This window comes from Silurus aristotelis, assembly GCF_946808225.1.
Source record: "Silurus aristotelis genome assembly, chromosome: 20".
NCBI classification, from domain to species: domain Eukaryota; kingdom Metazoa; phylum Chordata; class Actinopteri; order Siluriformes; family Siluridae; genus Silurus; species Silurus aristotelis.
In genome coordinates this window covers 15,958,116-15,979,833 of record NC_139593.1, presented here as the reverse complement: position 1 = coordinate 15,979,833, position 21,718 = coordinate 15,958,116, and the positions used below count along the sequence as shown (strand labels likewise).

Below are 21,718 nucleotides of genomic sequence, written 5' to 3'. Positions count from 1 at the left end.
AAAATCGTCTTTGGATGTACCTTATATTGTCTAATATTGTGTCGGCCCCCCTTTTCCTGTCAAAACAGTTCTGAGCCATCAAGCTTTAACAGCATGATCTTCTTCAGCAGTTTGAGCTCTACAGGAGCTCGTCTGTTGGACCATCTTTCGTTCCCCAAGTGCATCAATGACCCTGTCGCCGGTTCACCACTGTTCCATCCTTGGGGCACTTTTGATAGATACTGATCTCTTGAGCTGCAGTTTTGGAGATGCTCCGACCCAGTCGTCTAGACATGACGATTTGTTTAACTCGCTCAAATCCATACACTTGCCTATTTTTCCTGCTTCTAAAACGTCAACTTCGAGGACAAAATGTTCACTTGCTGCCTAATAATATCCAACTCACTAACCGGTGCCATGATGAAGCAAAAATCAGTGTTCACTTCACCTACAGCTACACACATTTACCAACTGATTAATGTAAGTGATATTATTCTGGAACACTCTGTCCATCCTTTTTTTTATGATTAGATGATGCAAAGTTAATAAAACAGCCCTTCTTCTTTGTCACCGTGCCTTTCTAATAAAAACCAGCAAAATGCAATACCATATTTGGCCATATATTGCACCCACTCTAATTTCCTGTATGGCATCCCAAAAGCTATTATTTTCTTCATCTTATCTTAGATATTCTTTCACAACTTTCTATATATGAAAATAACTCAAGATCGAGTCTTAATGCTTTTTATGTAGTGTGTGTAAGAGAAAGAGAGAGAAGCATGCTAGACATAGTAACATAGACATATCCTCAATCCTCTGGTTGTATTTCTGTCCCATGGAATGTGGTGGGTCTCCTTCCACTGGCTGACCTACTTTACTGTAACTCTGCCCAGCTAGTTTGAGTTCGGCACTCGAGCCCGGACAGAGAGCGGACACTTGTTTTTGAATCCGGTTTACCTCGGTTTACTCACCACACCCCGTAACCTACAGGCAGCCATGGAGCAGAAGCCTGAAGTGGAGATTGAGCATAAGGGTGGGTGCATCATAGCTCGATTGTTTCTTTAAGTTCATGCTGTGGAAAATCACAGTCTAACCTGCATAGAATTTACTGTCCTATGCATCTGTTTGAACAAAGAAGGTTGACCTGAGTTGTGTAAAGAGTTTATTGATGCCTGTGAAACAAAACCGAAAATATATAAAAAATGTATGTTGACGTTGATAAGATTTGACGAATGAAAATTTCCATTATATAACTGTGGATTAATGGTATAAACCTGTGACCTGCATGAGATAAGAGCACCTGTTTGGACTCAAAAACAGTCAAATGTTTGACACATTTCCATGGGTTACAAAATACTGCAGCTGTTTAGGGCCTGAACGAATCTCAGTCTAATAATAGAGGATAATGGTTGTGTGGGCTGGTGGTACAAGGGGGTGGTTGTTTAGCTTAATGTTAGGAGTACATTATCCCAACAAATAAACTTTAAACTTTCCAATGGAAGGATTGCCTTTCCTGGTGCTGGTGTTGGATCTGTGATGATCGCAAATGTTGAGCTATTTTATGAGTTGCTCAGTAGCTCCTAGTTTGATAACCACAAATGAATGTAAAAGACTGTAGAAAGAACATTATTTATAATCTTACATTCCAGTGCTCATGTTATTTCTCACTCTCCAGTGAGTTCTGTGTTGTTTAAAGATTTATAATCACACTCTTGATGTCACCCAAATGAGGATGGGTTCCCCTTTTGAGTCTGGTTCCTCTTAAGGTTTCTTCCTCATAACATCTAAGGGAGTTTTTCCTTTCCACAGTCATCATGGCTGCTCATCAGGGATTAATACACATCGTTCACCTTTACTCTTAAATTCTGTAAAGCTGCTTTGAGACAATGTCTGTTGTAAAAAACGCTATAGAAATAAACTTGACTCTTTTCATGGTACTTTCATTAGATTGTCCAAAAACTTTTCCCCATCCTATTAACCCAACTAGTATAAATACACTCAATGGACAAATGTTTGTGGACATCTGATCATTCAATTCAATTCAGTCCATTTTTATTTGTACAACTATGGACATTGCCTGAAAGCAGATATTGTGGTAAGAAAGTATGAATAAGATTTTCTTTATAATTGTACCTCTGTCTCTAATGATCGAGCTGAGGGCGAATGTGCCAAGGAAAAACTCCCTGAGATGGCATAAGAAAGAAACCTTAAGAGGAACCAGACTCAAGAGGGAACTCGTTCTTATCTGGGTGCCACCGAATGTCCATTTGTCCATTTCCATAGTCCTTGTTAAATGTTATCAAAACCTCCACTGTTCTGGGAAGATGTTCCACTAGATTTTGGGGGTGTGCTTGTGGAGATTTATGTTCATTCAGCTACAAGGGTGTTAGTAAAGTCAGGTTCTGATGTAGTTGAGGTAAGGAGACCTGGTGTGCAGTCAGAGTTCCATTTTATCCCAAAGATATATCAACAGGGTTGAGGTCAGCGCTCTATTGCAGGCCTCTGCAGATCTTCCACTCCAAGCCATGTGAAGAATATCTTCATGGAGCTGGCTTTGTGCACAGGGACATTGTCAGCAATATTTTTCTATACTCGTCCCTTTGTAGTAAAATAGCTTTTATTATTAATAATTAACAGCAAGGTATATTTTGTTGTACACACTTTTTTGAAGTCTTCTCGGATCTAAGTGAGCGAAATACCCACTGGTTTTATGTCTAACGTATTTGTTCACTTGCACATTTATTAACGAAGGATTTTCATCCCACACATTTTCTTATTTATATATTTCTTTCCCAGTCCAGCACACAGCTGTCCAAGGTGGACAGTCTATTAGGTTCTTTAATAGTGTATTAATGTGTATACTTGTAAAGCATCTGTAGTCGTGGTACAACATTGTCCTGAAATATCTTTCTTTTTTTGAATGTCTGTCTATTTTACAATACTGGATGTATGCACATGTGCATGAAAGTGCAGCTTCCTTTACCCATAATGAGAGAAAATTAATGCTCAAATCTAAATCAGATACAGTCAGTGTATTAATATTTATAGATGAGTGTGAAATAAACAAATTAAAAAAGATGGAAAGTGCTTTAGGAAAGAAAGGAACTTTGTGTAAGCTTCTTTGTGCATTGACACATGATTTAACACATCACTGGACCTGCACTGGTGAGAAAAACATAATTCATTTAAAAGATAAAATCGTTTACAGGTTTTTTTGATGATGGTGGTGAAAAGCACTGTGTAACTGGGGTGAGAATTATTAGCTGTGAAAGCCATAACCTATACTTTACTTCGTTTTCATTTTCAAAAAATCCATTTGTTGAGCTCGGTGTGGATGAAGTCAGGGTCATCCTAGGAGAATTTCATTGAAATGTTTCATTGAGATGATCAGGCAAAAGTTTAAAAGGTTGCTTTGCTTGAAAGGGGAAAAGTGACTTCAATAAAAAAACAGCTAAATAATCACAATCATTATAGTTTTTGTTTTTGTCACCTGTTAGTCACTGGAGTGGGAAGTGGTATCTTAGTCGGTGAGGTGTTGGACTTCTGATCAGAAGGTTGTGAGTTCAAATCCCAAGCCCACCAACCTGCCACTGCTAAACCCCTTAACCCTCAACTGCTCTGATATATAAATGAGATAAAAGTTGTCTGCCAAAAGCTATAAATATAATAAGTAATTATCATATCGTTCTTAACAATAATAAAATTGTTAATCATTCCATTTTATTTTTATATTTTTATCCCTTAATAATTTCCTTCTTTGTTGTGGTCTGTGTTTACTTCCACAGATGTTGCTCCAGATGCTGAGCTAGCAGGTGCGATTATGAAAAGACATTTCCGTCCATCTCTGATTAAATCCGAAGCGTGGGAGGGATATACGTTTGCCGATCTGGAAATTAAAATCAAAGAATCGACCGATTGCTACGGCGCTGTGCTCTGGCCCTCAGTAAGTTTTCGCCGCTTGACCAGATTTTGTAAATATTCAAATGATTGTTTGGTAATTTGCCATATTTACTTTTTACTTATCAGGCCATGGTGCTGTGTCATTTTCTTGACACCCATCAGGAAACATATAACCTCGAAGGAAAGAACGTCATTGAGCTTGGTGCTGGAACCGGATTGGTCACTATAGTGTGCAGCCTTCTAGGTAAGAATAATAGTATGCAATTGTCTTTTATTTTATTTTTTGCACCTTGGTCATTCAGTGGCAGCATTTTCCAAACTCACAGGCGCAAAAGTGACGTCCACTGACCTCCCTGATGTTCTTGGAAACCTATGCTACAACGTGAGGCGCAACACCAGGGGGCGCTGTACCTATGAGCCCCGTGTGACCGAGCTCACCTGGGGGCAGCAGCTAGAAGAACGTTTTCCCAAAGCATCCTGTGGCTATGACTACCTCATGGCAGCAGATGTTGTTTACTCCCACCCATACCTCGACGAACTGATGGAGACGTTTGAACACCTGTGCTCAAAGGACACTGTTATACTTTGGGCGATGAGGTTCCGCCTGGACCCTGAAAATAGATTTGTGGACCGATTTAGTGCCAGCTTTCATTTGGAGGAGCTTTATGACTTACCAAGTCTACACATTAAGCTCTACAGAGCACAAAAGAACGTCTCTGGATCACAGAGTCATTCTGGGGCTGCGGCGTAGAATTTGGGATGACAACCATGTAAAATTTATTGTGAATTTGTGTGTGTGTGTGTGTGTGTGTGTGTGTGTGTTTATATTTTTAAATTTAATATGGAGGATCTAATACATTTGCTCTTTAAGTGTTCACTTGGCAGCTGACAATATTCCACATTTTGTAGGTTGAAATATTAACAATGTTCTGTAATGGTGAATAAAATTCAGAGATCTTCGAAATCGAAAACACCTAACAGTGAATAGATAACAGGGTATGTTTGTAGAAAGCAGACATAAACTTGCACTATATGGGCAAAATGTATTGGGACACCTGACTTTTCCACACATATGTGGTTCTTTACCGAAATGTCACCACAAAGGTGGAGGCACACAATTGGAAATGATGCCTGTGGATGCAATAGCATTAAAATTTGCCTTCACTTGACCTAGAAGTTCCAAATTTGCTTAAAAATGCTCATGAAGCTGCTCCATGAAGATATGCTTTACAGGAGTTAGACTGGAAGATCTCAAGTGGCCTGCAATAGAGCTCTGACCTCAACCATACTGAACACCTTTGAGATGAATGTGAACACTGACTGCACCGCAGACCTCCTCATCTATTCTAAATCAGCACCTGATTTGACGAACACTCTTGTGACTGAATGAGCACAAATCTCCACAAGCACACTCCAACACCTTGTGGAAGATCTTCCCAGATAATAGTGGAGGATATTGTAACAGAAATGAGGACTAAATGTGAAATCGGATATAAAAGAAAGCCATACAATCAGGAGTCCACAGTTCTGTCGATCTAGTGTGGATTTTAAATTACCAAGTTGAGGTTTATTGCTTTAGGTCTTCATGTGGCAGTGACTGTTGCTCTCTGGTCTGGGATTTAAACTCATAACCTACTACTACAAAGCTATTATTTACTTAAATTTAAGTTCCAAGAAACTTGAAGAATTCTATCTGTACAGAGGTGAAGATGCTTATTAGGACCAAACTGAGAAGAGAAAAAAAATCAGGAACCCCTTCTCATGTAGAAATTTTAATAGCCTAAACAAAGCATGTAGGAACCCATACACACTCCCACCTCAGCCAGCTTTCATTCCTGGTGCAAACCCTTGAGCCCCGTTTCTATTCTTTGTACATCAGTTGAGACATGGAGACTGCTTCATATTTTCTGTGGGAAATAATGATGGAACTAAAGAATCTCACCCAGAATCCACATCAGGTTAATATCTGAGTAAAAATGTTCCTGTAACAAATTGTTTCTTTTATTGATTTTCTTAATTATATTATATTATATTATATTATATTATATTATATTATATTATATTATATTATATTATATTATATTATATTATATATTATTTATATTATATTATATTATATTATTTATATTTATATTATATATTATTTATATTATATTATTTAAATATTTTTTTATTTTTTTATTTTTATAATTTTACATTATACATTAACAACAATAATTTAATAATTAATTACATTTTAAATCAACTTTAAAAATATTTTCATGAGCACTGTAAGTCATATTTAATGACTTCTATTGGTCATTTTTTTTTTATTATTACACTGAAAATAAATACACTTTTTTAACTAAAATGAAAGTTTTTAAAGAAAATATATCAGATGGGTCAGGAATCAGCCGAAAGTGAAGATATTACAACCAGTATCAGAGCTGATAATGAAATATTGTAATTATGCAATCATCTATCACCTAACAAGACAGTGGATAATAATCATATTTTCATAATGATATTTTTGAATGGCAAATTAAACAATGTAAATGTTTTTTTACATTCATTTTTGCATTTACTTACAGTAATGTTTACATTGAACTTTGTGTTGAATGAATGTTTCTTAGACGTTATGATTTCTGTATTTATCCAATCATAACTACGCATGCACACACCTTATATCTTTCTCAAATAATTATTAACAGCTTTATACACTACATAGACAAACGTTTGTGAACACCTGACTAAAAGATTTGTATGTGCTTTTTGAACATCCGATTCCACATTTAGTCCCTATTGGTCAGATACTGATACTGCAGTCAGCGTTCACATTCAAAGGTGTTCAATCTGTTTGAGGTTTGACTCAGGACTACTTTTTGCTTTTGATCATCATCACTGCACCCCGCAACATGGTGTATCTGCTATAAATATCTGCAACCCAGATGAGGACGGGTTTCCTCTCGAGTCTGGTTCCTCTCAAGGTTTCTTCCTTATGCCATCTCAGGGAGTTTTTCCTCACCACAGTCGCCACCGTCTTTCTAATCAGGGACGAACTTACACTTATAAAGAACATATTCACTTTTAATCACCACATTATCTGTGTAAAGCTGCTTTGAGACAATGTTTATTGTTAAAAGTGCAATACAAATAAAAATGAATTGATTGGAATTGAATTGAATTGAATTAAATTGAGGTCAGAGCACCATGGCAGGCTATTCAAGATTTTCTATTACAACCCATGTAAAGCATATCTTCATGGAGAACGCTTTGTGCACAGGGGCATTGTCATGCTTGGGTTTCCTAAATTAAGTGAAGGGAAATGTAATGCTACTGCATCCAAAGATCCTAAACACTTGCATGCCTCCAACCTTGTAACAAACACAAATTAGTAGAAAAATCAGGTTTCCCAATAGTCCATAGTGCTGTATTTGTTCAGGATTCCACAACCCACTAAAAACACCTGCAGCTAAAGTCAAATTTTAACATATAGACTATTTATGTGAGCAATGCTTTTGCATTTTTATATAATGTTTACATTAGCTCTTTGTCAGTTCTGCACTATAATTCACTGTGCTATTGTTTTTATTGTATTCCTGTGTACGGTCTGCTCTGTATTGCACCTTAGTTCTGGAGAAATGTTGTATATGGTTGAAATAGCAATAAAAGTCACTTGACTTGAAGTTTGTCACTGTGTGCTTTCATAATACATTTCATATTTAATTCAGGATAAATTGTTTATTAAATGAAAGTTTTTTTAGTGCCAGATTTTAATTAGCAGTGTTTGCCTACTGATTTACATTGTGTCAGGATTATTTAAGTTCAGATCTGTGATTTATTATGGAAGTGTAACGTAATGGGCATCACTGAATACTTCAAGGTAACAGGACCCAGCTCACATATAGCACGTAGCAGGAACATGGCATCAGGAAACTCTATTGGTAGACAAGATGTACAGGCACTCCATCATCTCGGTTCGAAACAGAATATGTACAGCACTGAGATGCTTTTTTGTTTTTTTTGAGCTTGAAAAAAGATGCAATCAATCCTGGGTGTAATGTCACGTCTACTCTGGGCAGGGCTCACTTCCAAAAAGCTTCCTAAAAGGCTGGGGAGTTGGAAAGGCTGCCAGATTTGTGAGGGGTTTGTTTGTGATGAGGGAAACAGGAGAAGATGCAGCGAGAATTTAGACCCCATGAGAGTCATTGAGGGTGAATGGATGAAACACATGTCATCCATCTGCATAATCCATTAAGTGCGAACATAACAATTGTGCATTAGAGGGACAGAAATATACACAGCGCAGGTTATAAGCAATGTGTTTACTGCTTTACAACAGAACGTAAACTGTAGACCTGAGGTTCCTTTAGTGGTTTTGTAAGAACATACATGTATAAACGTTTTCAAAACTTTCCAGAAAACTCAATGTTTCTGAAAACAAGAAGCTTATCGATCATAATCATCAAAAACCTGAGAATTGGTTAAAGAATATAGATATATATAAAGTTAACAGAAGTGGTTATTATTTAAGGAGTTTAACAAAGAAGCCAAATCTACACAGTGCACATTGTACTAGAATTAAATACTCAAGGACACTTGCATATGAACTAATGCACCTGCCATCTAAACCATGCTGTATCAAATCTTTACATCGGCATCTACAGCTCATGCCAAAAGATAACTCCGTTCCATCATACATTATGGTACGTAGCTGATGATCAATCGACGCTTCCCCAGAAATAGAACCCCAGCTCCTGTTGTTTGAAATCTATCCCAATCTGTGAGGACCTTTGTGCAAGCTCCTGCTTCGTGGATCTATTTTGAAATGTAATCTGGGCTCCGTGTGATGCTGGGAGTGTCTGCTATGATGCTGCTCCTCTATATTTCTGTCTGACCAGAGCCTGAAAGCACAGTTAGGACACAATTACCTGGACACATTTGGGAATCTGCTGACTAAAGGTATGGTATGGTATGGTCTGGTGTGGTGTGGATTACAGCTTCTTTGCAGGATGGATCGACCTGTTGGTGTCATTTATATCCATAAATGAATTTTGTAGCTTTGAGCCCAGTGGTTTGAATATCTTATATGGTGTAAGTGAACATTTCTATATTAAATGTGTGTACAGGTTAATAAATTGAGCTTGCATGCATCATAAGCATCAACTAACTTTAAACACATCATGATTAATGTCAAGTCAAGTCAAGTTTATTTGTATAGCGCTTTTCACAACAGACATTGTCTCAAAGCAGCTTTACAGAAATCAACAGTCAAAGTGAATGTTGTGTATTTATCCCTGATGAGCAGCCATGACAACTGTGGCAAGGAAAAACTACCTTAGATGTTATGAGGAAGAAACCTTGAGAGCAACCAGACTCAAAAGGGGAACCTCATTTGGGTGACATCAAGAGTTTGATTATACATCTTTCAACAATACAGAACACTGGAGAAAGAGAAATAACATGAGTACTGAAGTATAAGATTATAAGTAAATGTTCTTTCTACAATCTTTGGTATAAAAGTAGGAGCAACATTTGTGATCATCACAGATCCACAACAGCTTCTCCATGCCAGAGAATTTTAACACTCCAGGAGGTCCAATGTCAAAACTCCACACATGTAGTGGGATCCAATTGGCACTGGTACGTCTCTAGACGGTTCAGGATGTTTGCGAGTTCGGCATCTACTCCTTTAAAGTCCATAATATTCACGAGGTGGGATGTGACTGGAGCTGGCCAAACCTCAGGAAGCCTCGGGATGGGGAGAGAAAAAGAAGCCGTGGAGAGCAATTAGCGTAGCTGCTGTTCATAATACTAACAGCACAAGTTGATAATGTGCATGTGATCAGATGTTCTGGAGCACAAGGTTATGATGTGAGACGTGTTATGTGTAGAACTCGCTAAAAAGATATGTTTTTAATTTGCACTTAAACTGGGTGAGTGTGTCTGAACCCCGAACACTGTCAGGAAGACTATTCCAAAATTTGGGAGCTAAATGTGAAAATGCTCTACCGCCTTTAGTGGACTTTGCTATTCTAGGAACTACTAGAAGCCCAGAGTTTTGAGATCTCAGGGAGCGTGACTGATTGTAGCGTGTTAAAAGACTGGAGAGATATATGGGAGCCAAACCATTTAGTACTTTATAAGTAAGAAGTAGTAGTTTGTAGTCTATTCGAAACTTTACAGGAAGCCAATGGAGGGACGATAAGATTGGGGTTATGTGATCATATTTTCTTGACCTAGTAAGAACTCTTGCTGCCGCATTCTGAACTAACTGAAGCTTGTTTATTAATGATGCAGGCCCTACCTAGTAATGCATTACAATAGTCTATTTTGGAGATCATGAATGCATGGACGAGCTTCTCTCCATCGAATATAGACAACATATTTCTTAGCATAGAAATATTTCTAAGGTGAAAGAAGGCTGTTTTTGTAACTTGGTTGATATGATTTTTAAAAGACAAGTTGCTGTCTAAAATAACTCCCAGGTCTTTTACTGTTGAACTAGTGGTTACAGAACATCCGTCTAAATGCAGGTTGAGATGCTGGTGCTTCTGTATGCTAGTTTTTGGGCCGATGAGCAAAATCTTCGTCTTATCAGAATTTAAAAGTAAAAAGTTATGGGTCATCCAATCTCTTATTTCCTTAACACACTCAGTTATCCGAGTTAATTGAGCTTTATCGCCTGGTTTTAATAAGATATATAGCTGGGTATCATCAGCATAACAATGGAAGCTAATTCCATGCCTTCTAATAATATTTCCTAAGGGAACATGTATAGTGTGAAAAGCAGGGGTCCTAGAACTGAACCTTGTGGCACACCATAATTCACTAGCATTATCCTGGATAGCTCTTCATTTAAATCTACGAAATGGTAACGATCGGACAGGTAGGATTTAAACCAGCTTAATGCATTATGCATAATGCATTACTCTAACCCATCATGAATCACATTATGATTTTTATACGATTTTCGGAATCTAAACCAGGAAACATGGACGTTTACATTTCCTTCTTTTGCTAAATTTTTTATTTGCACAATTGCAAAAAAAACTTGATACTTTACACTGGACTCACACACCTCAATGGCACTTTAATACAGCACATGAACACTTGAATTTATATTATATATTTTTATTTGATTTTTTTTTTTTCTTCTTCTATTCTTTATCTACTTTTATTTCCATGTGCATTCTTCTTCTTCAGCATTGGACAGTCGTAAGTGGGACATGTCCCACTCTGTACAAATGTGTATGTGACAAATTAAATGAAATTTGATTTGTTTTGATTTAAGCAAAAGCACCATTTCGATCTGTGAATCATTTAAAGCATTCAGTGACTAATATCATGTCAAACATTTGATCAATGCAGAGATAAAATTATGGAGAAAATCGTAGGCGAGTGTACAGACAAAGTACCCAACACAGAAACACAGGAGGAAACAGAAGCAGAAGAAAGAAAAAAAGATGGTTGGTATACTTAAAGAACTCAATTACATAAACTTGTACTGTAGTCAAATATGAAGGATGCTGATGAAACTCATTGTGTAATAAACAAATCCTGTGCTATTCTTATCTCGTGTTTCAGACCTAAGCAGTAAAGTGTGTCAGAAAGCCTGGGAGCCACACTTCTACTGCAACCTTAATAAGGAGATTCATTACTACGTTGGACACGAAATCAAAATCTACGAGTCTCTTGATTCTTATGGTGCCACCATCTGGCCCGCGGTAAGAAGCCACAGTCTTAACTCAAAATAAGCACCAAATTATTGGGAATATTGTGAAAAATAATACCACGTGAAAAGATGTCATTTGAATTGGCCTGCAGAGTATGAATAGTACTGAGTCTTGTCCTGTAATGTCTAATTGATCGGAGTTTGGAGAGGAGTCTTGGTTGTTTCATGCTCTTTTGTAGGTTTGTGCAAGTTCACATCTCTCTTTTATACACACCAATTTCACAGTAGGATTTTACTACAGACATGAGATAACCATTGCACAGCTTTATCAATTTCTGTGTTTATCCGGAAGGTTCTTTGGCTCATCGTCTCGTCAAAAGCTTTTAATCTCCTGGCCGAAGCAACCAAGTCTAGGGCTGGAACTAATTTATGATACCATCAACCGTCACAAGAGCTTCTGAAACACCAGGCAGAAAACAGCCCTTGAGCATTAATGACCCATGTTCATATTTTATACCAGGGTTTCATATCCTTGCATGTAGTTTATTTTTGTTGCCAAACATCCTGATGACCAAAAAGTTATTTTGGTTCTATTTGGCAATAACATTATTATAGTTCGAATGATGCTTGGTAAAGTTCAGGTGGTGGATTTTGTGTGCTGCTATTTCAAACAGTTAGATGTTATGACACATTTTATTTTTAGATTTGACCACCACTAATTATGACCAAACTAAACTGTGATCTTGTTCTCTCTTTCTTCATCGTTCTCGCTGGGTGGTTACCAAAATGCTCATAGGTCCAAAATCCAGGCAACTGTTTCAGATATGTGAAATATTTTATTATGGCACTGGTGCTAACGAAATTCTTACTGCTTATTTATTTTTATATCAACTACCTCATTTGTGCCGGTCAACAGAAACCATCTACCCATTTCTAAACCATCTGTGGTTTGAGTTACCTCATATGGACAAGAAACAAGGTTCAGCTGCTGGGATGGAAAATGTCACAAATGAACTAAACAAAAGAAAAATCAAAACTGCACTATGATAACCCGAGCATTCCAGCCATATGTACACTTACCAGAGACCTAAATACTATACACAATATAGACAAAAATTTTATATACATCTGACCATAAGATTCACGTTTTTTTTGCACTACCACATTTAGCTCCCATTTGCTTCCATTATTCTGAGATGTTCCACTAGATCTTGTGATCATTCAACCACAAGGGTGTAAGTAAAGTGTGATGTAGGTAATGTGAGGAGGCCTGGGGTGCAGTCAGCGTTCACATTCATCTCAAAGGTGTTCAATAGGGTTCAGAGCACTATAGGAGGCCACTAAAGATCTTTCATTCAATTCCAACCCATGTAAATCATGTGTTTATGGAGATGGCTTTGTGCACAGCAGTTGGAACAGGTTTGGGTCTCCTAGTTTAGGTGAAAGAAAGAAATCATGCTACCACATCCAAGAACGTCCTTATACCATTGTGTGCCTTTAACTTTTTGGGGAAAAAACACTTAAAACTTTCTTTCGGCTTCTCCCATTAGGGGTCGCCACAGCGGATCATCCGCATGTTTGATTTGGCACGTTTTAACGCTGGATGCCATTCCTAACGAAACCCTCCCCATTTATCTGGGCTTGGGACCGGCACTAAGAGTGGCTGGGATTGGTTCCCTGACTGGGGATCCAACCCAGGCCACGGCGGTGAGAGCGTCGCATCCTAACCACTAGACCACCAGGGATCCTTGGGGAAAAAACACTTATGGCTGGAAAAAGTCAGGTCCATATATTGTATCTGCTTTTTTTTTTTTTTTTTTTTTTTTTTTTTTTTACATGTAGGGACTCGCACTATGTCAGTATCTGGATTCTAATAAAAAAAAGATTAATCTGCAAGACAAAGCAGTCTTAGAGCTTGGAGCAGGAACTGGCATGGTATCCATTGTGGCCAGCCTCTTGGGTGAGTTTGCACAGAAATTCAATATGGTTGTAAATGAGTCATGTTTTGTGTCTATTAAACAATGATAATACAATAAGTATTTTACAGGTGCTTGGGTAACTGCTAGTGACCTTTCTGAAGTCCTGGGAAACCTGCGCAGTAACTTGTGCAGAAACACAAGAGGCTACTGCAGATACACACCTCAAGTGGCATCGCTGTCATGGGGCTATGACCTGCAACGGACCTTTCCTCGGTCTGTTTATCACTATGACTACATTCTGGCCGCAGACGTGGTCTACCATCACGACTTCTTAGACGAGCTCTTAGTAACCATGCGCCATTTCTGCCAACCAGGCACAACCGTGATCTGGGCCAATAAGATCCGCTTTGCGTCTGATCTGGTGTTTACGGAGAACTTTAAGAAGACCTTTAACACCACTTTAATTGCAGATATGGGAGATGTTAAAATTTACTCTGGTACCGCAAAAGATGAGGTAGAGAACGACTGTTCGGTGATGATGTTAGATGATGCAGCAAAGCAGGAAAAGGAGTCTACAGAGTGCGAAACTGCATATATTAACAAGAACCAGGACCAAAATGCTAATATGGACGAACTGGAGGAATCAAACGGAGATACAACGCAAAGGAACGCCAGTGAAACAGGAGAAGAAACTGAAGACAATTGTCATGCTAAATACAAAGAAGGTAGGCCATTTAGAACTGTGCCATGTCATCCCCTAAATCAGACACTGCCAAAAGTCCTAGACATGTCATAAGATGAACTCATTACTCACTATGTGTTACGCACGGACGAGGCGGAAAGCGGAGCTGTGCAAAACCAGGGTTTTAATGACAGATGATGTAAAGTCCAATGAGCACTCACACAACCAGAACAGAAACCCGGAGCGAAGCGGCGAAAGCAAAAGGGCTGTATCGAAAGTAGAGTGTCGAAATAGCAAGCAAAACTGGCAGCAGAAAGGGAATCGTAGAGCTGACAGCTTGAGTCCATAAGGGCAATAACGGACGGTGTTGGTGGGAAGCGAAGCTGCTTATATGGGAGGGAGTCTGATAGAAGTCAGGTGCGCCGAGTTAGTAATCAGGCGAGAAGCTCCGTGTTGGCGGGGCATGTGTGGGCGGGAGTGCAGGGTGCTCCCTGACACTATGATGTTTTCAACATTTTATATATACAGTATAGATACTGTATGTATAATAACACTACATGTATAAAGCTTTGCAGACACTTGACCATAAGTTCGGGGTGTGCATTTTGAAAATCCCATTCTACATTTAGTCCCTATTTGACTCCACTCTTCTGGAAAGATGATCCACTAGATTGCTTGCTTGTGGATATTTGTGTTCATTTAGCCTTGTTAGCATTAGTAGGTCAGGTACTTCTGTGGGGTGTGGAGGTCTAGGATACAGTCAGCATTTCAATTCATATCAAAGGTGTTCATTAAGGTTGAGGTTAGAGCTTCTATAACAGGCCACTCAAGATCCCAGTAAACACATGTAAAGCATATGCAGCTGGCTTTTTTTAATTTGGTATACTAGTTAAATTAAATGCCTCCAATTTTGTGGTAACAGTTTGGAGAAGAATCACATATGGTTGGAAAAGTCAGGTGTTCCAATACTTTTTAAATGTACGGTTAATATAATTATAATGCATATATACACCATTAAGGCATAAGATTTTGACATTATAACTTTATGAGCGGTTTTGTCCTCAAAGTTGATGTGTTAAAAATAGAAAAATGGGCAAGCGTAAGGATTTGAGCAAGTTTTACAAGGACTAAATTGGGACGTCTAGACGACTTGGTCATAGCGTCTTTAAAACTGCAGCTCTTGTGGGCTGTTCTTGGTCTGCAGTGGTTAATATCTATCAAAAGTGGTTCAAAGAGGGAACAGTGGTGAAGCGGTGACAGGGTCATGGGCGGCCAAGGTTCATTGATGCACGTGGGGAGCGAATGCTGGCCCGTGTGGTCCGATCCAACAGACAAGCTCCAGTAGTTTAAATTGCTGTAGAAGTAAATGCTGTTGATAGGGGTTGGGCAAAGATACATAAAGAAAAAGGTATTTTACAAATACTAAAAAATACTTGTACAAGGGAGCATGAGATTTTTTCTGAAACCTTCAATCAATTGGTCTGTTTGATCGGTTCCTTCACCATTACACTGACTCAGTTGAAATAAACAATGTTTGATAACAACAGCTTTACTCTGGCCAAGTCATGCAATAAATCTGACATATGCAACCAGATAACAGATAAAATATTCACATACATAATCCCTGTGATCTTCTAGAGGAAGGTTCGTTTTAAAGTAACCAACAGTTTATTGTTTAACAGTTTGCGACTCATAATGGGATCCTAATTTAGTTACTTGGTGTTTGGTAACAAAGGGCTACTTTACATCAGCAACACTGACTTAATTACAAACAAGTCATTCGTAAGAAGACGACTGATGGCACCTGCATTCATAGCAACTAGTATGTAAATAATTGATTATTTGATTGTTAATCATAAATATAATAACATATGATGTGTCAGGCAGTCATTTATGCAATGGTGTGCAAAATCATGATTTTTCTAAACAGCTATTTCAATTAGAGTACAATATTTTTTAATAATGAATACACTGCAGTATCCACAGGGGAATAAAGTTGATCAGTCACACCATTAAGTTATGGGAAAGAGTAGTGAAAGCCAGGCGGAGAGAAGAGGTGACCATCTGTGAGCAACAGTATGGTTTCATGCCGAGGAAGAGCACCACAGACGCCTTATTTGCTTTGTTGTTGATGGAGAAGTATAGAGAAGTTCAGAAGGAGTTGCATTGTGTTTGTGGATTTAGAGAAAGCATACGACAGAGTGCCGAGAGAGGAGCTGTGGTACTGTATGAGGAAGTCAGGTGCGTCAGAGAATTATGTGAGGGTGGTGCAGGACATGTATGGGGACAGTGTGACAGCAATAAAGTGTGCAGTAGGAACGACAGACTGGTTTAAGGTGAATGTTGCACTGCATCAAGGATTGGCCCTGAGACCTTTCCTGTTTGCAGTGGTGATGGACAGGTTGATGGACGAGGTCAGACAGGAGTCTCCGTGGACTATGATGTTTGCGGATGATATTGTGATTTGTGGTAAGAGTAGGGAGCAGGTTGTGAAGAGTCTGGAGAGGTGGAGATATGCGCTGGAGAAAAGGGGAATGAAAGTCAGTAGGAGTAAGACAGAGTACATGTGTGTGAATGAGAGGGAGGGCAGTGGAGTGATGCGGTTGCAGAGAGAAGAGGTGGTGAAGGTGGAGCAGTTCAGATACCCGGGGTCAACAGTACAAAGTAATGGAGAGTGTGTTAGAGAAGTGAAGAAAAGAGTGCAGGCAGGGTGGAGTGGGTGGAGAAGAGTGATAGCAGAAGTGATTTGTGATAGAAGAGTATCTGCAAGAGTGAAAGGGAAAGTTTATAGGACTGTGGTGAGACCTGCGATGTTGTATGGTTTAGAGACAGTGGCATTGAGTAAAAGACAGGAGGTGGAGCTGGAGGTAGCAGAGCTGAAGATGTTAGGGTTTTCTTTTAGAGTAATAAGGATGGACAGGATTAGAAATGAGTTTATTAGATTGACAGCGCATGTAGGACGTTTTAGAGACAAGGTGAGGGAGGCGAGATTGAGATGGTTTGGATATGTGCAGAGGAGGGACATGGGGTATATCAGTAGGAGAATGCTGAGAATGGAGCCGCCAGGAAAAAGGAAAAGAGAAAGGACAAGAAGGAGGTTTATGGATGTGGTGAGGGAAGACATGCAGGTAGTTGGTTTGAAGGAGGCAGATGTGGAGGACAGGGGGGTATGGAGACGGATGATCAGCTGTGGTGACCCCTAATGGGAGAAGCCGAAAGAAGAAGAATACATTTTTATTTATCAAACATTTCACGCCTATATGAAAGCTGGCAGCCTGCAAGTTTCTTACCCTCACCACCTTCTTCCATTTGGATCAGTTTTCTGTTTTGATCTCAACAAGTCTGGGCAAAATACTGAGTAGGCAGTAATCAGAGGCTGCATTTTTATGATGTCATCATGTAGACTAGATAAAAAGTATGTCAAAAATACAAAACACCAAAGTAGTTTGATACAAAATATGAAGTAACTTCATCAGCCCTATCAAACACCAATTACAAAATACTATTTTATATTTGAAATACATGCACCAAAAATACTGCTCGACAGGGCAGGACAGTTTTGGTAGCAAAAGGGGGACCAACCCAATATTAGGCAGGTGGCCATAATGTTATGTCTGATCGGTGTAAATTTCAATCAATATAGTTAATAAAAAATATGAATACCATTTTTTTTTGCAGAATCACATGACCCAGAGGGGAATGAACAACTGGTCTTCCAGACACCAGGCATGGACAATAAACAAGACATTTACAACTTTGTAGGTCACAAAATCTGCATTGAAATATTCAATGGTGATACCATCAGTCCAGCTGTAAGTAATCCCCTTAATTACATGCCAAATGAAAGATGACAATTAATTGACATTTACACTTTATATAAACTTTCTTATCCAGACAGTGGCTTTATGCAAATACTTAGAAACACCAGCAGGCCAAGAGCAGATTGTTCTTCTTGACCGTACTGTACTCGAGATGTGTGCAGGCACTGGATTGCTGTCAATAGTAGCTACATTGTTGGGTAGGCTTTACAATATACATATTTTTTAGAAGAACATTATCAAGGACAAATACTAAGCTGGAAAATTGTCTTGTAGGTGCCAGAGTAACAGCTACGGACCAACCAGAACTCTTGGAGAACCTAAGAAGTAATTTGCATCGCAATATAAGAGGTCGTCAAAGGCATGAACCTCAAGTGACAGCACTAAGTCACGACCTGGAGCGAAACTTCCCTCATTCCAAGTGTCGTTATGATTACGTGCTGGCAGCTGAGGCGCTCGACCACTATGACTGCTTTACTGAGCTATTGGTTACCATGAGACATTTCTGCCAACCAGGCACAAATCTGATCTGGGCTGTTAAAGCGTGTTATCCAGCTGACCTGATCTTTATTGAGGACTTCAATCAAGCTTTTCTGACCAGTCTGCTAGCAGAGCTGGATGAAGTGAGGATTTACTTGGCAACTCATAGAGCTTCAGATAGTGAAGATGACTTGATGAAAACTACAGGCTCAAAGAAAGAGATGGAAAAGTGTCACACAGCATTTGAGTTTACAGATGAAGAGATCTCACCAAGCGAAAAGACACAGGAGGACAAAAACTACAGTACAGATGTTAACGGAAATGAGGGACGAGGTGTCCAAGCTGTCATACATGAACAGAAAGAAGAGGATGTGCAAGAAAAGTATAATGAAGGAAATGACAAGGAACATGGAAGCTCTAAAGAATGGGAAGAGTCCCATAGTCATGATGTATCAGAATCATTCCCTACAGGTAATATAACTTAGTTCCAAATTATAGAATTGTATTAATCGGTGATTGTGTTTATTTGTTCTTTAATTATTATTGTATATCCTTTCTATAATGCCATTTTAGTCACAAGTTTGAAAAAAAGTAAAAAAAAAATCTAAATTTAGACTTCTGTCACATGGAACTTTCCCCACTGTGGAACAAATGAAGATTTATCTTTTCACAAGATTATAGTCGTAGCAATATGAGAATAAAGGCTTAATATTTTGAGAAAAAAATTTCAAACTTACGAGAATAAATTTATAGCAATACGAGAATAAAATTGAAATATTTTAATAATCAAGTCAAATTTACGAGAATAAAGTCGTAGCCGTACAAGAATAAAGTAGCATCATGAGAATGTAAACGGAATATTTTAATAATAAAGTAAAAATTATAAGAATAAAGTTGAAATTCAAGAATATAGTGTGCCAAATATGCTGAACTCCTTCAGGGGCGATTTCTTTGATCATCATCCTCATAGTCCCTTGAGAAACATCTCCTCTTCGAATACATTTATGTTTACATTTGCGGCATTTAGCAGACGCCCTTATCCAGAGCGACGTACAAAAGTGCTTTGAGTCTCTAGCAATGAATAAATCTACACTGGTACGCAAGATCACAAACTTAATATAAATATAACCTGAGTTCTACAAAGCAAACTTGAAAAGTGCTAATTTAAGTATTTTAGGAAGAGGTAAGTCTTCAACCATCGCTTGAAGATAGCCAGGGACTCCGCTGTACGAACATCTAGGGGAAGTTCATTTCACGTTCATTTGGAGGCCAGCATCAGTCTTTTGAATCTAATACGTGCAGCTACTGGAAGCCAGTGGAGGGAGCGCAGCAGTGGGGTGGGGTGGGAGAACTTGGGCAGATTGAACACAAGTCGCAAGCTGCATTTTGGATCATTTGCAGTGGACGAATAGCGTTCAGGGGAAGACCTGCCAGCAGAGAGTTGCAGTACTCAAGTCTTGAAATGACAAGAGACTGAACAAGCACCTGGGCAGCCTGTGTGGACAGAAATGGTTGAATAGCATACAGATGTAACCATCGATATCCTTGGAGTCGACCACTGGTTGCCATTTCAGACTGCAAAAAGAGGCCTCAGTGCCTGTCTGATTTTTTTCTTCGGAATAAATTGTTTTCTTCAGAACCGCTGCAGTCTCCATTTACTAATTATTACTCTGTGCTGATGCGCCAAAAGACAGAATTTTTCCTATTGCTGAATCCTAAACAAAAGCAGGATCCTCCACCTCCATTTTAAGCAAAGCAGCGAAACATTTATCGCATTTCTGTGATTTTTCTCAAAATATTACTACTTATAGTTTTGTATTGTTACAACTTTATATTCAAAAACGACTTTATTCTCATACTTCCGACTTTATTCTCATAATTTCAACTTTATTCTCAAAATCTTTCAACTTTATTTCTTATATATGTATTTATTTATTTTTTTACGTGGCACTAAAATGCCATCGCCTCTTTATCAGATGACACCAATGAACAATCATCTTGTCAAAGGATTTGGGAATCCAAGTGGACCTTCTTCCAAAGCAAAGAGATTCACTACTTTATGGGTCACAAAATCGTCATAGAGGAGTCCTTTGACTCATATGGTGCAATGATTTGGCCTGCGGTAAGTCTTTATGGGGAACGACAGAGGGAAATGTATCATCTGACTTGATTCATATTCATTGGTGCTAATTTCAGGAACGTTTGACCTGTGTTTTTGCAGGCAGTTGCTCTTTGTAAATTCCTAGAAACCTCTGAAGGGAGGCAGCAAATTAACCTACTTAACAAAACAGTTCTGGAGATTGGCGCAGGGACTGGTCTTCTTTCGATTGTCCTAACCTTGCTTGGTAGGTCTTGCGTTGGTTGTACACATATATACCTTTATTCTATATATGCAGTAAATGAATGAATCGTTTGAAATTGTGTCCGTAGGTGCCAAAGTAACAGCCACTGACCTGCCGAATATCTTAAGTAACCTAAGATTCAATCTCGACCGGAATACCAGGTCTTTGCGCCGACACGACCCTCAAGTGAAAGAACTTTCCTGGGGTTACCAGTTAGAAAAACCCTTCCCTCGCTCCCTAAACCGCTACGACTATGTCGTGGCAGCTGACGTGGTTTACCATCATAATTTCCTGGGTGAGCTTCTGGCCACCATGCATCATTTCTGTCAGCCGGGCACAACTCTCATCTGGGCTAACAAGATCCGATATCCGTCTGACCTGACCTTCTTAGAAAACTTCAAGAACCTTTTCCACACCACACTACTAACAGAGATGGATGAAATAGGGATCTATAGTGCCACGTATAAAGCTTTATAAAGAGAAAAGATGACGTTAAAACTTTTTTTTATTATTATTTGGGAATGTGAACTGTGCATGGAATGAAAATTTAAGTCTTTCATCTTTCCTCTTTGGCCCAGTCACCTCAATGAAACCATGGGGCCTTTTTAAGAATAACTTCTGAAGTCTGTGCGACACCCTCTGCTATTTCCTTGCTAAGTTTATACTACTTAAATACTCGACAGACAAAATAAACATCAATTATTTCATTTCCCAGAGTCTAAACAAAGTCGGAGTTGTTTGTGCAGGTGTTGGAATGTGAAGCGATGGCATCTAACACTCGAAACCACAGCCGTTTTAATAAACACTGGCTTTATACTTGCTTTATAACATGGCAACTATGTGCAAGTTTGACAAGTTTAATACAATCAATTTATCGTATTATCACTTTTATTATCACATACAGTGGCAGGCCGTCCAAAATATACTTTTGTCCATGAATATGC

At 38.7% G+C, this 21,718-nt stretch overlaps 2 protein-coding genes across 2 annotated transcripts; both read left to right on the top strand.

Annotated features, from left to right (window-relative positions):
- The first annotated feature begins 127 nt into the window (after positions 1-127).
- Positions 128-5,781, top strand: mettl21e (methyltransferase like 21e). The gene is made up of 4 exons (XM_083522491.1): positions 128-1,012; positions 3,765-3,922; positions 4,006-4,123; positions 4,206-5,781. Exons 1-4 carry the CDS (start codon positions 976-978, stop codon positions 4,628-4,630), a joined length of 738 nt encoding a protein of 245 aa, XP_083378617.1. The 5' UTR covers positions 128-975; the 3' UTR covers positions 4,631-5,781.
- Positions 5,782-8,709: 2,928 nt separating this feature from the next.
- mettl21ca (methyltransferase 21C, AARS1 lysine a) lies at positions 8,710-21,353 on the top strand. Its single transcript, XM_083522313.1, has 11 exons — positions 8,710-8,820; positions 11,230-11,327; positions 11,446-11,585; positions 13,376-13,493; positions 13,581-14,177; positions 17,813-17,946; positions 18,029-18,152; positions 18,229-18,903; positions 20,409-20,554; positions 20,654-20,777; positions 20,863-21,353. The coding sequence occupies exons 2-11, from the start codon at positions 11,240-11,242 to the stop codon at positions 21,249-21,251; spliced, it is 2,535 nt and encodes an 844-aa protein (XP_083378439.1). The 5' UTR covers positions 8,710-8,820; positions 11,230-11,239; the 3' UTR covers positions 21,252-21,353.
- The last annotated feature ends 365 nt before the right edge of the window (positions 21,354-21,718 follow it).